The sequence below is a fragment of the Anabrus simplex genome, chromosome 4, assembly GCF_040414725.1.
Source record: "Anabrus simplex isolate iqAnaSimp1 chromosome 4, ASM4041472v1, whole genome shotgun sequence".
In the NCBI taxonomy this organism is placed as follows: Eukaryota; Metazoa; Arthropoda; class Insecta; order Orthoptera; family Tettigoniidae; genus Anabrus; species Anabrus simplex.
The window spans coordinates 69,536,627-69,552,725 of record NC_090268.1 but is presented as its reverse complement, the minus strand read 5'-3'; the positions used below and the strand labels follow the sequence as shown (position 1 = coordinate 69,552,725).

Below are 16,099 nucleotides of genomic sequence, written 5' to 3'. Positions count from 1 at the left end.
CTGTTCATTCTCATTACATGCCCATACCACTGAAGTCTGCGTTTCTTTATGACACTGATAATAGGAACCTCAATACCAGCTACTTTCCTATTCACTTCATTTCTGATCTTGTCCTTTCTGGTTGTTTGGTTCATGGTTCTAATGAATCTCATTTCAGTTGCTTGGATTCTACTGAAGTCTTTGTTTAGTAGCGTACATGTTTCTAAACCGTACATGAGGATTGGTACGAAGTAAGTGTGGTACATGATTGTTTTCGCTTTCTGTGGTTTTTGCAGTCCCAGAGGAGATTCCTGACTTGACTGTAGAAGTTCGATGCTTTCTGTGTCCTGCTGAGTATTTCCTGCCTAACAGTGTTGGCTTTCGATATTGTGCTTCCGAGGTACTTGAAGTGGGAAGCTGATTCGATTTTTGCTCCTTCCAGAAATATATTTGAGCTTGTTCCTTCCCTGTTGATGGTCATTTCCACTGTCTTTGTTTTGCTCATCTTCAGTCCGAAATTTTTGAATGTGTTGTTCCATTCATTAAGTTTCTTCTGAACTTCAGCTTCTGTCTCTCCCCATAAAAGCACATCATCAGCAAATACCAGGGCATTTGGTTCACTGTCCATTTTCTTGATAGATTTGATGACCTTGTCCATTACTATTACGAACAGCAGTGGTGACAGAGCACTTCCTTGTTGGACACCTCTCTTTGTTTCAAACCATTTTGATCGTCCATTGCCTATCTGGACACAGCTGTAGCAGTTCTGGTATAGCATCTTGACTTTGTCAATTAAGTACTTTGGCACCTTTAGGTCTTCCAGACATTCCCATATCTTGTTTGGAGGAACACTGTCATATGCTTTTTCAATGTCCACAAATGCAATCACAAGATTTCTTCTGTGTTCCCAGTACTTTTCTGTCAGCATCTTTACTGCAAAGATAAGATCTACAGTACTTCGACCTTTCCTGAACCCGTGTTGTTCTTCCTCAAGCAAAGGTTCCACTATCTTCCTAAGTCTTGTTTCTATGATCTTTTCCAGCAGCTTCAGTGAGTGTGACAACAGCGTGATGCCCCTGTAATTTCCACATTTCCGTCGGTTGCCCTTTTTGAACAGCAGGATGATGACTCCTTTACTCCAATCTTCTGGAATTTTGTTACTTTCCCAAATCACTGATAACACTCTATATAGCCAATTCAAGCCTGATATTCCAGCTGCCTTTATCATGTCTGAGCTGAGATCATCAAAGCCAGGGGCTTCCCATTCTGCATGCTCTTTAGTGCTGTTTCCACCTCAAGCCATGTTACTGGGTATTTGTTGCTTTTGGCTTCATCTACACTACAATCATTGGTGGTGGTGTTGCCCCCGTCTCCATTTAACAGCATGTTGAAGTACTTCTTCATTTCATCCCTGATCCCTTCCTCTGTATTAAGCTACCATCATTTGTTTCCAGTGCAAAGATGTTTATATTTTAATTTTTTTTACTGTTTACTATTTTGTATAGTAGTTTCCTACTTCCTTGACAGTCTTCCTCTATCCTTGTACTAAGTAGTAAAGTCATCCCAGCACTTGTCCTTTCCTTCCTGGATCAGTCTTTTTACAGCCAGTTTCTTTTTCCGGTATTCCTGTGCTAGATGTTCAATTTCTAATTCATTTTGTCTATCATCTGTTTTCTGTTTTTCGAGGTCTAATTTTCTTTTCAGTATATTTTTATCTTTTACTGCTGTCTTCACTCGGTCATTCCACCAAGTTGTTTCCTTCTCTTTTGGTGTGGCACTTGTTTTTCCACAAATTTCCGTGGCTTCTTTTACAAGGGTTTCTTTGAATAATGACCATTCTTCTTCTGCTCCCCCTTTCTCAGTTTTGGGTAATTTGGCTGTTATCCTTGCTTCATAGTTTTCTTTCTTCTCCATGTCTTTCAACAGCCATGTCTTAATCTTCAGCATTTTCTTTTGTTTAATTTTGGGCACATGAACATCTTTTAGGTAAGTGATTAATAGCTGATGGTCGCTATCTAGGCACTCGCTGGGTATGACTTTAACATCTGTAACGTACAGACCCGCTTTTCTATCAGTGATGATGAAGTCGATCATAGTCTTGAGCTTTCCATCCCAGCTGTATCTCGTTATTTTATGGCTGTCCCTCTTCTGATACCATGTGTTCTGGATGATTAAGTTGTTTCGCACACAGAAATCAATCAGGTTCTCTCCTTCAGAGTTTCTGTTATATAGCCAGGGGGGCCAACGATGTTTTCACAGTCTAGTCTTTCTTTACCAACTTGGGCATTCAGATCACCCGTAATGATTGTGTTCTCCTCTGTTATTTGTTCCTCAAGTTCGATAAGGATTTGCTCTTTCTCTTCTGTGGTAGGCTACATCCTGTCTGCGGTGCATATACTTGCAGGAGAGTTTTATGTGCATTACCAACACTTAGTATCGTCTGGATGATCCTGTCACTCACATATTTGACATCTGTCTGTGTGTCTATATCTTTATGAAGGAGGAAGCTAACTCCATTTTTGGATTCATTATTTCCACTCCAGTACAGCACATATCCATTTCTCAAGGGCTTCTTCCCATATCCTTTCCATTTTGTCTCACTCAACCCCAATACCTTGAGCTTACGCCTCTCCATAAGGTCCACAAGTTCTTCATATTTGTTGGTGAGAGTAAGGATGTTGAGTGTACCAATTTTCAGTCGCTCTTTCTTGGGAGGGTTTTGTGTCTTCTGGTATCTCCGATGAGCATCAGGCTTTTGGCCATCATAAATTCGGACGGTACGGGAAGAACTGTCATGTCCGGTATTTAATTTATTCTTCCATCCGAGGTTTGTTTTAAGTTTGAAAGCAGTATATTCATACTCAACTGTTGACTTGCTAGGCCTAACACAGGTGAGGATTTTCTTTCCGGGTTTACTCCCTTAGCCTATGAAGATCCCTCTTCTCCACAAGGCAATTTTCCCCAGGGAGGATAGGTTGCCTCATCCGCGATCTCTGCCATTCCGAAGGTCTCCTTCTCTGCCAAAGATGCCGTTAAGGTCTTCTCCCGTAACCCTGGGCATGGGTTCCACGTTATACCCTGGGTCCCTGTCTGAACTTAGCCATCCTTTCACACCGGCCTACTGATGTGGAGGATGCCCACCCCCGCAGCATGGATGCGCCAGGCAAGAATTACTCAAGTGGAAAACAGGGAAGGTGACCCTCTCTCCCTTGAGCCAGGTTATTGTTTTTACATCCCACTAACTACTTTTATGATTTCTGGAGACGCCGAGGTGCTGGAATTTATTTCCACAGGAGTTCTTTTACATGCCAGTAAATCTACCGACGCGAGGCCACCAGACTGAGCCAGAATCGAACCTGCCAAGTTGAGATCCGAAGGACCATCTGAGCCACTTAGCCCGGCATCCAAGTTTATCCTTCTCCATTCTGTTGTAAAGCTTTTCCACTCTGTTTTCCTTTGTGAAGTCCTCATGTCTCACTCTGGTTTTTCTTATCATACTTCATAAAACTTTCATTTCACTAGCTTGGATTTTATTCTCCTGTCTTTTTGTCACTCTCCAGGTCTCTGCCCTGTGTGTAAGTAAAGGGCAGTAGTATATCTTATACATCACCTCTTTACAGTTCATTGGTACTTCCTTCCTCCACACCTGGTTTCTTACACTCTGGTGGAATGCAGTTCACTGTTGAGTATTTTTACTGATCTCCGTGTCCAGCCCTGCATCATGCATCAGTTCCCTTCCCAAGTACTTGAAACTCCCCACAATTTCAAAGTTCTGTCCCTTAATGTTTATAATTCCCTTCCCTTTGTCCTCTAGTTAATGCCATCATCGTACTCTTTTCCACACTGATTTCCATTCCATAATTTTCAGTAATCTCACTCAACATGTTGAGTTGCCCGTGTACTTCCTCTCTGCTCCCCACACCACAATATCATCTGCAAACTGCTCCCTGTTCCCACGTGTTTCTTTGGTCTCGTTCACAATTTAGTCCATAACCATTATGAATAACAGTAGTAATAGCATACTTCTGTAGTTTAGTCCATTTTCATTCCAAAACTTACATCAAACATGATGTACAGTTTGTGCAGTTTAATAAATATTCTGCAAGATATTTTTAAAACTTTATCTTTGTTTGTGGAGCCATATTTCTACTACAAGCTGCTCTGCTGGTATGAACTAAATAACATTTTGTTATTAAAATGATCCTCTCCATTGGACGGACTAATCTTCAGAATTGTGTACCTTTGTTAGTGCTCAGTCACATTATCTAATGAAAAGCATTTGAATATCTCTCTACTGAACAGTGTAAAACAGTGAATCGTTTGGACGACTACCTCCAAAAAGTGATTGTTGTTCAAATTGAGAACTATGTTTGCCTCTTGTTACATTGGTAGCAAGTGTAATTCGCGGTAGAGAATTCTATGTGATTTAATAAAAAGTGCGCAAACTATGCATTATCATCATTCTAGCTAGTGTGTTATTTACATGAATGAGTTGGTTACCACGTGTTCGTTGCCATAGTTCCAAACTTAGCAGTAAACAAAGATGAGACTAGACGCAATTTAAATATTATGAAAGGAATTGAGAAATAAATGTTTGCGTGTGGTTACGACTTTACACTGGCAATGTGACTGCAATCAACCGTGAGATAAGTGTTTTTTACTGGGCATCACCAGGTTGGGTGCCGTTTCTGCCACGGACAGACTTTAAGAATATAAGAATGACTGATTTATAATTTCTTGTGGCATTTTTATATGCAAATATTGTGGTTGTTGGTTAGATTATTGCAGGAAAGATGCTTTTGACAAAAATTGTAAATGTGAGAAAAATTCAAAACACCGAGAAACTTCATCTTGAAGTTAGTGTTCCTAGAGTTGCGAACACTGAAAGAAACATTATGAAATGCTAGTCATGTGGAGGATTCAAAAGAAGAGTTTATTTTGGACACTAATACCGAGTTCATGAAAGCTGATGGAGAAACTAGACAATCCTTTTATCTGTACTTGGCTTAATAAGTACGTTCTCAGAAGTGGAGATTTACCATCAGCAAATCAGATCCCATGATCAGTGAAAGAATGAGGGGAAAATATTAAGAGCTAAAAAAACAGACTTGTTTCTGCTATGTGACAAAACAATTGACAAGAATGGTAGGTGTATTTTTAAAGTCATACTTCATCCATCAGTACCATAGACTGAAATGAACATCCGTCTGGCTACCTCTGTTGTTCTAGACTCTGCCAATAGCACAAATTGCGCCAATGCTATATTAAACACTTTGAATTCCTATGAAATTTAACAGAAACCTGTAGAGCTCTTAAGTCGAACTCACTACTTTCAAACTTATAACTTGAGTGAAAAGAATTATGTTGTGTTAAGTGTCGTTCTAATCGTGACTTCAAGATTTTGAAATTTGTGATTATTTGAAATTTTCTCCAGATACTTTTAGGGGCATCATAAGTCCCATATTAAGAGTGTTTATATGTGAATTGATATAATGATATGTTTATTTATGATTGCCTGTTCTCATATTTGGCTGAAGATGATGCTCACCAGTATCGAAACTATTTCCAGGTAAATGTTATAGCTTGTTTAGTTTAATATTAGTATTGAAAAGATGGATTTTTAATTTTACTTATCTATTATTCTCGGTTCAGTACGGACTTAAAAATGAAATTCTTAAACTTAAAGGAAGTATGTAGTGGCAGTAGTTAGATTCTGCACACTACGTGACAAAATGTGTAACTACTCTTCAAGGACCGTTCGATGAAGTAGGGCATGTCTATAGTAAAGACAATATGCAAAAAGAAAAGTAACTACACTGTATTTCTAAGAAAGAAATATGAAAACACAGAACAAGAGGATGAAATTCTAGCTTTCCCATTACCTGTGTGTGAACAAGATGGAATTCCAGGTTTAAAGCTGCAAAAAACGGTCATCACCACTACCACCATACATGTGGAAGATATGGTAGCATTTTCCAAACCACTGGAAGATTTAAATTCTAGAGTCAAATTTTTCTAACAAGCATAGACCTCAACAAGACAAGTTATAAAATTACAAGCTCTGTACATTTCTCTTGTTGGTACCTCTCTTATGGACTTGCTTAATTTCTTGGAGGGAAGCTAGAAGACCTTGAGCTAAAGCTCAAGCTATTAGGTGATAGTGGAGTATTCAACCAGACGATCCTCCAGAAATTGGAACTGATGAAGATAATGGTTAAGTCCAAGCTTACGCGTACGTGTATTGTTCATTCTGCTCTAGTAAAAGTCAAGACTTCAACGACCATGGATCCAGCCAAGAAGATTGTTGAAGCCATTGAGTTTTTGTTCGATCCTTGGCATGCAGCTAAGAACGTACCTCCTACAGAACTGCTCCAGTTTAAGAAGAATGCCCCATTTCTTAAGGGAATGGAGTCTCAACAGTTTTAGAGGCTCACAGCATTTACCTGACTGCTATCAAGAACCAACAGCGTCAAGATTATATGAATGTGAATGTTCCAGAGATCATCATAGAATTAAGGCTTGCACACTGAGATTATGCAACTGTATTAAAATATGTGTAGTATCCGTGTTTAAATGTGTGTTCAGGAAGGTTGTTTTCATAATAGTCTCATAGTAAATTACAGGAGGAGACAATTGACAGCTGCAGTTGCTGAGCCCCTGATCTGCTTTCAATTATTCACTGCTGTATTTGGTAATGGAAAAATTCTTAAAGAAACAGATGCTTTTAAATACCTGGAAAAGGAAACATCAAGGAGGAAATTTCGGACGGAATAGGAAATTGCTCAGAATTGTATTACTGTGTGTCAGACATAATTAGAAAGTAGAAATTACCTACGGAAGCAAAAGATGATATATATAAATATTATTTGCCAATATTTACCTATGGATCAGAATGTTGGACTTGAACAAAAAACAAAAAAAATCTGAGTAGATTACAAGTGACAGAGATATGCTTTCTGCGAGGGATCTTGAGTAAAACAAGGCAGGATAAGATAAGAAATGAAACAGTATGAAACGCTGCAGGTCAATCCCTAAAAGAAACTATGGAGAGAAATAGGCTGAAATGGTTCGACCATGTCAAAAGAATGGGACGAAAGATTACCAAGAAGAGCTCTGGAATGGACAGAATCTGGAAGAAAACCAATTGGAAGACCATGAACAAAATGGAGGGATCAAGTGGAGGATGATGTAAATCGGAGAGAACTACAATGGGAGACAGAGATGAATTATAGTGTGTTGGGGGGGGAGGTCGGGAGAGGCTCTGTGAATGACCTGCATAAGCAGAAATGTATCAGGAAGAAGAAGAAGATCCAGATAATGAAAAAGGTAACTCCTATTCATTTAAAATGTGTTTCAAAATGCTGCATGGAGGTTAATGTTAAAATGTGGCTTCCTTATTAGAGTTTTCTCATTCTGCCATAGGCACATTTAATGGTGTACCTGTTCTTTTGCTTCATATTTTATTCATTTTATGTTTTGAAATGCTGTTATAGTACAAACCTGATCACTTTCCAAATTTAGCTAAATATGTGGATATCTGAACGTTGCTGTATCAGTTTCATCCTGCTGCTCTTACCCGATCATATCCCACTGTAAATAACGAGGAAGAGTTATTTTTCCTTCCCCCCTCCCTTATTTGTTTTCACAAATATATTATGTAAGAGAAGGTCATCTGCCCTTAATCTTGCTGGAATAAATAAATCATTAATCAATCAAATCAATATATTCTTTACTCATCAACACTTGTCATGAAGCTTTATGATAGTATATTCTCTTACAATTGTTTGGTTCTATCTTCCTGAAAATCCTGTATAAAATGAAAATTAATGCATAGCTTTATAATACTGTACTTTGTTTTTGTAGAGAATGAACATATGCACAGTATAGCTTTATAATGCTCATCTGTCTTTTGTTTTCTTTTTCAGACTTAGTGGTAGAAGTCACACGGTAGTCACTGGAGTGGTTCTGCAATCCAAAACTAAGACTGTTAAGTTCCATGAGAGCACAAAAGTTTTCTTTGCTCCACTTACATCTAAGATCATAAAAGCATACATTGATACCGGAGAGCCAATGTGAGTAATATCCTTCATCCTTCCATTTTTGCATTCTCATCAGTCCAGTGTTTGGTGATAATGAGAGAAATACAGTAGCTCTGTTATAATATTTACTTGAATGAATGGTAAGCTAGCAGTTAATCTGTGCCAGAATAGTGGAGTAATAAGGTAGAATTAATGTGCAATAAGCTGATGTCTGTATGGCTTGATGTTTGATCATTTGATCATCTTTTGATTCACACTTGGTAAGACTTACTTTTTGTGTATGAGAGTAGCTTCACCAAAATTTACTGGTGCAATGTAGCATTATCACGACGTGAACGGCGGTTCGCGATGCGCCTTTCGCATATATCAGAGCAAGCAAAGAGACGAAGATAGAAGTTCTCAACTGGACGAGCTTCAATTCTACTCCGTAGTTAAGTATCCAACCAGTGAGAATAATAATAATAATAATTATTATTATTATTATTATTATTATTATTATTATATGCATTTAAAGACTTAGAGACATTCAGAAGGATCTGGAGTTGAGAAGATATTGAGTCTTGAATGGTGTCAGAGATATCGTGTTAAAATTGTTCAGTTGCCTTGTTGTTTAGAATATAATGAATTCTCAAAGTTTGCCAATCTGACTATATGCTCCCAGAATTCTGAATCCAAGTCCTCAGCCTGTTCATATCCCCCACGAACCTAATACGCTGACATAGCAAGGGGAGAGGTGATACTCCCACGTGGCGCGTCCCAGGTGGCGGATAGGGGGGTCCTAACTGGCTTGCCAGCGGACTTGAGGGAAATAAAATACCTCTCGCGGACCAAACACACAACCCCCTGTGGGTGGGGGACGCAGACGAAGAATACACGAACAGTATCCCCCTGCCTGTCGTAAGAGGCGACTAAAAGGGGCGACCAAGGGATGATTGTCTTGCAGCCATGAAACTACTTGTGATTAGTACCACCACGCAGAGAACATCATGGGTCGCTTTTACTTGCTAGTACCACTATATTAGGTACCAAATAGGTTTGTGATTAGTAGTACACAGGAGCACCGTGCGGTCGGCTATTGCAGTACTTGTGATTAGTACTACCATATGAGCGGGACCCTGGGATGATAGCTACCATGGTTCTGCCGTGCCTATAATTAGTACCCACTATATGAAGAACACCACGGGATAGGGGAAGGTCCCTGTGGTTAGTACTCTTATGTGCTGAACACCGTAGGGTTGCATTGCCTGTAAATGGCGCTGCATTGTCAGAAAAACCATACGTCTGAATTATATGTCGAATGTCATAACCTGTGAGTAGTACCATAATGTGTGGAATACCGCGAGTCTCTGCTACTTTTGATTAGTACCGCAGCATGACAAATATCATGGTTCTACATTCCTAGCGATAAGTACCGTTATGAGGGGCCGATAACTAGGATTTTGGACTCCCTTTAGACTCCAAGCATCATCGATTCTATGTTATGCTATAGCAGCTGTCCCTTGGTCAGTAATAATATTGTTTTATGTCAGAATCTGTAAATGTAAGGCATTGCGGGTCGCATCCACTGATTGTTTAAAATTCATCTCCATCCATTCATTATTCGTCCTCAAGTTTTGAATTCTGGTCAGTGGAGAATTTTGGACTTTTAATTTATCAATCCATTTTGTCTCTTTTCGTACCATTAGGGGCCGATGACCTCGATGTTAGGCCCCTTTAAACAGCAAGCATCATCATCATCATCATCATCATCTGTTCATATCCCTTAGGCTCACGACAATCATTACGAACTGAAAAATTTAATTCTATTCTGGTATATTTTAACTAATAAGGAAAGGTTGTTTTAAAAGGTCTAACATATAGATCAGATCCTTTTTTGAATTTTTCATCTGTTAAAATGTGCATTAGATGTTATCTTCACTAATTCATTTCCGTCCAGTTATATTTATTATATTTGTGGGCTACAATAATACCTCTTTCTACATCCTTATTAATGGCTGTGTATGTTTGAAACTCTGTTGCCTCAAACAATCTCGCATATTACTTTCAGAGAAGGGAAATTCCATTGGATCACATCTCTGTCATCTGGAGGATTTCATTTCTGTTATAAGTGATGCCATCAATCCACCTCATCAGTCGTTGCCCTCTTAACCTTTTCCATCAGTCTTCCCAGTATTAAGGTCTTTTCCAGTGAATCATGTCTTCTCATAATATTGTGACATCACGCCCTAAAATTGGATTAGCCACGCGGTTGGGTAACAAATAATGCGACATGGTGATATAGCCCATCATGGGCGTCAAAATATGCAACAACATTCGTGGCGATATAGAGCATCGCAATGTCACATAAATAATCATCATACGCAACCTATCATTCATGTATTAGCATCCTAGCAATCATCATACTCATGGTAAATGTATACATCTTAATTATGACTAGAGCTGAATTATGAAATAGGATGTCATAAATGTCATAATTACAGGTAGGGTTGGAGTATGATCATGTAAATATCATATCGTATAGCATGGAATGGCTTAGCTCCGGGGAACATAAGACTCCTATCTGTAAAAGGGGTAGGTTCTCATGACAGGTGACCACTTAATTCTTAACCCTCCGTTAAATGCGCGCTCTGTTGTAACACCACTACACGCACGCGAACTAACAGTCCGCGATTGTTTGTAAGATTGTATTCCTTTCATTTCAATTATTTTTTCAAGAATTCCTTATTTATCTCTTTTGTCAATCTGTCTTACATTGTAATTACTTTATTTGACTTTATTTATATTGATAAATGTGTATACAATCTACATTTACAAGAACACTTCAGACCTTTAAATAAATTAGAAGTTATCAACTGAAAATCACAGGACTTAGCAAAAATAATGGTAAATTAACAATAATTGGTTATTAATTTACTCCTTGGAATAAAATTGCAATTGTTACATTCTATTAATTGATGTATATCGCACGGAAGAAGTCACGACGTCGTGATGTTCTTGCCATGGAGTAAGTGCATTTCATGTCATCCACCTTATCAACGCCCGACTTCGTGTCATTATAGAAGGTAATCATTGAGGGTTTTGATCCATCTGAATCATCATAAATATAATGGTCTTCAGGGAAAGTAGATAGAACCAATAAAACTTTGTATTTTCTTGACTTGTATGACACAAGGGTGTATATAGCGATTTGTGCATGTTACGATATCTTGTAGCATTTCATCGGTAAAGAACAATTGCAGAGCTTGAACTGGCGTCTCAGTACTCTTGGCAACTCCTACTACTCCAGGCAAGTGTTTTATAATATTATGTTCAGGTTGCCTGACCCTTCTATTACAGGCCGATGATTCCACTCGATCCCGTCCTTTCCAACATACATTTCATGCTGCTCACTTTCAGTCACATCCTCTTCACACATGGACTGTTCGCTCTGAGAATTATGATCACTGTCATCACTTGCATCAACTTCGTCGTCCAACCACTGCTCGATTTGATCCATAACTCTCGGAATAAACTCCTTGGAAAGAGGACGCAAAATCATTATTCACAGCTCATTTTGTAATACCATGTTTATCCCACTGTAAATAATCACAAGTAGAAAATATATCAAAATGAGCCCACTACTCCACTTGTGGGTAATAAAAGTATATAATTTTACAATAAATAGTAACGGAAGAATGGATGACTTACCAAAAGAGTGAGTAAGATTAACAACTCACCAATACACGCCTGTGGACTCAGACTCCGCAAGTCTGCAGTTGACAAAATAAACTTCTGTAACCAACAGCTCGGCGTTTACTCAGACATTCTCTCGCCGTCATGGCCTTTGTATTGTTGCAGAAGGAAGCTTTAAAAAGGCAGCCCGTTCTGCCTTGCATTTTCGGCCTATGATACTAAAGAATAATAAATTGCGGACTCTCACTCCGCGGCGCGTGTAACGGAGGGTTAATAATTGTACCTGAGACAGAAAGGCGCCTCGTGCAATGGCATAAATATAATAGTAATGAAGGGATATGAAAGGATTCCTGTCTACAAAACAATAAAATCTTATATGGATGGCTGGTTTATTTACATTCCTAACGCATTGTTGTGGAAGCTCAACTTACATTGTTCTGAGAGAGAAGCAATAACAATAATGGTGGGAGGCTTAACAATGGTGTTCGTTAACAATGGCAATAATAATAATCTGTGAAATACAGCTGAATTTATAGAAATTCTTAATGTTGGTCCATATTAAAATTTTAAATAAAATATCATCTTATAAATCAGTGAATTGGCAAACTTAGATTAAAAATAAAAATTTTCTAAAAAGGGCTTAACATGCCGTCCGGAATCGTGGCTTAAATGTCCATAATATCCGACTTGAAATAGTAAACACAAGTTGTATAATTCAATGACATCATGATTTAAATGATTTAATAACACTTTTGAACTCATAGTATTTGATAACCAGTATTCCTTCGCCTGCGGTTCTAAGAAAAATCCTCATGTCAATTAGTACACGCCTTCAGGTAATTTAATCAGTGATAAGTTACCATTACCTTAATGGCAGTAATATACAGACATTCAATAAAATTTGAAAGAGATTTTTCCCTTATCGACACACACAATGAAATGTAGATATCCTGAAGTAGCAAGAATTCATTTGAAGATATGAATGTAAAGATCATCTCAGAATGAAAGAATAATGTACCAGCATGCAAATAACAATAGTGTGGCCTCAGCTCATACCTAGAATGGACAAGGTACATCTCAAAATATATCACAATTGCATAACCACACACTGGATTGTTGATTCTGGATCACTCTCTTGCAAATAGCTGTAAAAGAAATTCATGCACATGCACAAACATTACAATGATGCTGGTCACTGGATCTGAGCAGAACTTGACATACGGCTTCTAATATCCTTGGGTTCGTATCAAGGATAGTACTATTCCTTTTCTTCCATGTTAACTCATTCATCTAAATGACCTATATGTTTATGTAGGCGAGGGCTCTATATTAATCAAATTCCTTAATAAATATGTACCGAGCTCGATCGCTGCAGTCGCTTAAGTGCGGCCAGTATCCAGTATTCGGGAGATAGTAGGTTCGAACCCCACTGTCGGCAGCCCTGAAAATGGTTTTCCGTGGTTTCCCATTTTCACAACAGGCAAATGCTGGGGCTGTGCCTTAATTAAGGCCACGGCCCCTTCCTTCTCACTCCTAGCCCTTCCCTGTCCCATCGTCGCCATAAGACCTATCTGTGTCGGTGCGACGTAAAGCCACTAGCAAAAAAAAAAAGTAAATAAATATGTAGACTCATCATAACACATAGCTACACAATATCATGTTGATTCATAACAACACTCAGATTCTCAATACCGTAGCTTCTCAATAACTCGTGGCTAATATCATCTTCACTGCTCCTCTAAATAAATATTGTACTATCTTACTTCAGCTACACTACCCTGAAATAAAATTCCTGCTGCAAGCAGTAGGTACACAATAATAAATTAGATAATGAATAACTATTATTTCGAAGATCCTACTTGTCTGACCACTGTAACATCATTACGATTCATATACCGGTATGTGATGACTGACTTCCAGAAATTCAAGACTATATTACAGTGCAATAAATTATAAGATCGCGTGGCTTTAAATTCTAAAATGAAGATTCACATCCCTAGACTCTCTTTATATGATGACACGATATCACTTTCATATTTTCAAAATCTCTACATGTTCCGCTCATTGTCATGAAATACATATACAAATACAACAATACAAAGGCACTATATGAAAGAGAGCATGATTGATTAGTAAAAATAAGGTGAGGACTTATCTTTGACAATCCAGCCATCACCGGGATCTGGAGATGAGTTATAATCCATCCTGGTTAGTCCGGCACCTCACATGTTTATTGCATCTTGACGTTGAATACACACATTGAAAACACTTTCTTATTTACAGCACACTGAAACACAATATTAAAGATGATTTTGAGCCAAGCACGTGCAAGTTAAATTTAACTTAATGTAAGATACACGCGGTCATGAAATTATTCCACAAGTAATTAGAAGAATCACAGTTGATAGATTTCACAACATGAATTTCCAGCAGACTGACCGTACGACAGTCGTGACCCGTTTGTCATATAAGTAGCGACGAGATGCAAATACAGAACACAACAATTATTAGTGTTGATAACAAGGCTCAGCTTTCGCGTCCACTCTTCTCAACTTCCAAAACAAGAGTGTGGAATAGCAACAATAGGCAGTCTCTTCTTACAGCGTCTGTACCGCTCCAGTCGTATCGTACTTTGAGTTTGGGGTTTCCAATAGGCGTTATCTTGTATATCGCCATGGTAATTTTGCAATCAATAATGCTATAAATTATGAAATATTATTCATCTTCCCCAGTTCTATTTATCAATTATTTCAGTTTTAAATATATTGTCACATATGGACCTCTTATCGTTACGTCGTCTCAAAGATTTTAATATAACTTGTATCTCCATGAAACAAAGATTGTGTTCAAAGTCTGAATAGGAAAATGTCACAATATGACCAGAGTACTTCAGTTTTTGTTTCAGTATTTGTCTTTCCTAGTGAGCAGCATGGGTTGATTTCCTGTAATATGCACTTACTAGATCTCTGTGCAGTCCACTGAACTCTAAGGAGTTTTCACCAACACCATAGTTCAAAAGCATCTATTCTTCGGCATTCGGCTTTTCTTATTATCCAGGTCTCGCTTCCATATATCATTACTGAGAAGACTGAGAAGAAGACATAGCCTTTACTGTACAGATCTTTGTCATAGTTATGTCTCTGCTGTTGAAAACACTGTCAAAATTGGCCATGACTTTTCTGCCATGTAGCAAGCGTCTTTTAATTTCATGGCTGCAGTCACTGTCAGCAGTGATCTTGGAGCCTAAGTAGATGAACGTAGGAACTACCCCCATAGTTTCTCCCTCTGTTTGCCATGAAATGATAGGTTTAGTTGCCATGATTTTTGTCTTCATGACATTCAACATCAGTCCAGATTTTGTACTTTCACTTTTTGTAGGAGGTAGCTCCTCTTCACTCTCTTGTATTCACATATTCTTCAGTACTTGCCACAGTTTATTCTGATCAGCACAGTCATAGGGTTTAGCAGAGCCAATAAAGCATAGATACAGTTCTTTCTGGAATTCTCTTGCTTTCTCCATAATCCAGCAAATGTTTACAGTATGATCTCTGGTTCCTCTGCTTTTAAGGAAACCGGCTTGCTTTTCTGGTAGTCCTTGGTCTGTATACTGCAAAAGCCTGTTTTGCAGGATCTTGAGCATACCCTTGCTATTGTGTGTGGTAAGTGTGATTGATCAGTAGTTCAAACATTCTGTAGCACTGTCCTTCGGAATTGTTCAGATCTTCCAGTGGCCAAATGTCATGGTTTAACCCCCCTCCCCTTTTTTAAAAAATATTTGGTATTTTGGTTCTTTTTTGACAGAATGTCACAAAAAATTAGGGTTCTTTGTACAAACCCATATCTTCCTGAGACAAGCGAAGATGGCTTATGATAAATATCGTTCTTCTCATTCCCCTAGATTCCAACAGATGTTAGGACCCCACTAAATAAAAGTGGAACTAGACAGTATAATTTATTGAAAGTAATTCCTTACCAGGAGAGCCTCCGTGGCTCAGGCGGCAGCGCGTCGACCTCTCACCGCTGGATACCGTGGTTCAAATCCCAGTCCTCCATGTGAGATTTATGCTGAACAAAGCAGAGGCGGGACAGGTTTTTCTCCGGGCACTCTGGTTTTCCCTGTCATATCAAAAACAGATCAGATGTAAGGCTTTCCAGGCATTTGCTCTATTAACCAGTGTTTTGTCTCCATTCTCATTTCATACCATATATCAGTCATTAATATATCACTTCGGGAGTGGCGACCCCATCATACTAATAGCCTATATATGGTTCATTCATTTACATCCCTGACCCAGTCAAAGACTGGAAAACAGGTTGTAGGTTTTCTTTTTCAATTCTTTACTAGATGTAGACCTTTATGTGAAGTAATTTATGAACAATTAAGAACTTTGTGTGCTGTAACAGTGTGT

General features: G+C 38.5%; 1 protein-coding gene across 3 annotated transcripts in view; it reads left to right on the top strand.

Moving 5' to 3' along the window:
• Positions 1–16,099, top strand: part of LOC136872402 (dTTP/UTP pyrophosphatase) — a 72,351-nt gene that overhangs the window by 43,008 nt on the left and 13,244 nt on the right. For 2 of the 3 annotated variants that reach the window (XM_067146220.2, XM_067146221.2), the window contains one exon: positions 7,905–8,051. In XM_067146220.2, the coding sequence (XP_067002321.1) occupies positions 7,905–8,051 (147 nt within the window). Of the gene's footprint in view, positions 1–7,904; positions 8,052–11,230; positions 11,274–16,099 lie in introns of those variants that run through there. The other variant, XM_067146222.2, reaches the window with a different exon arrangement.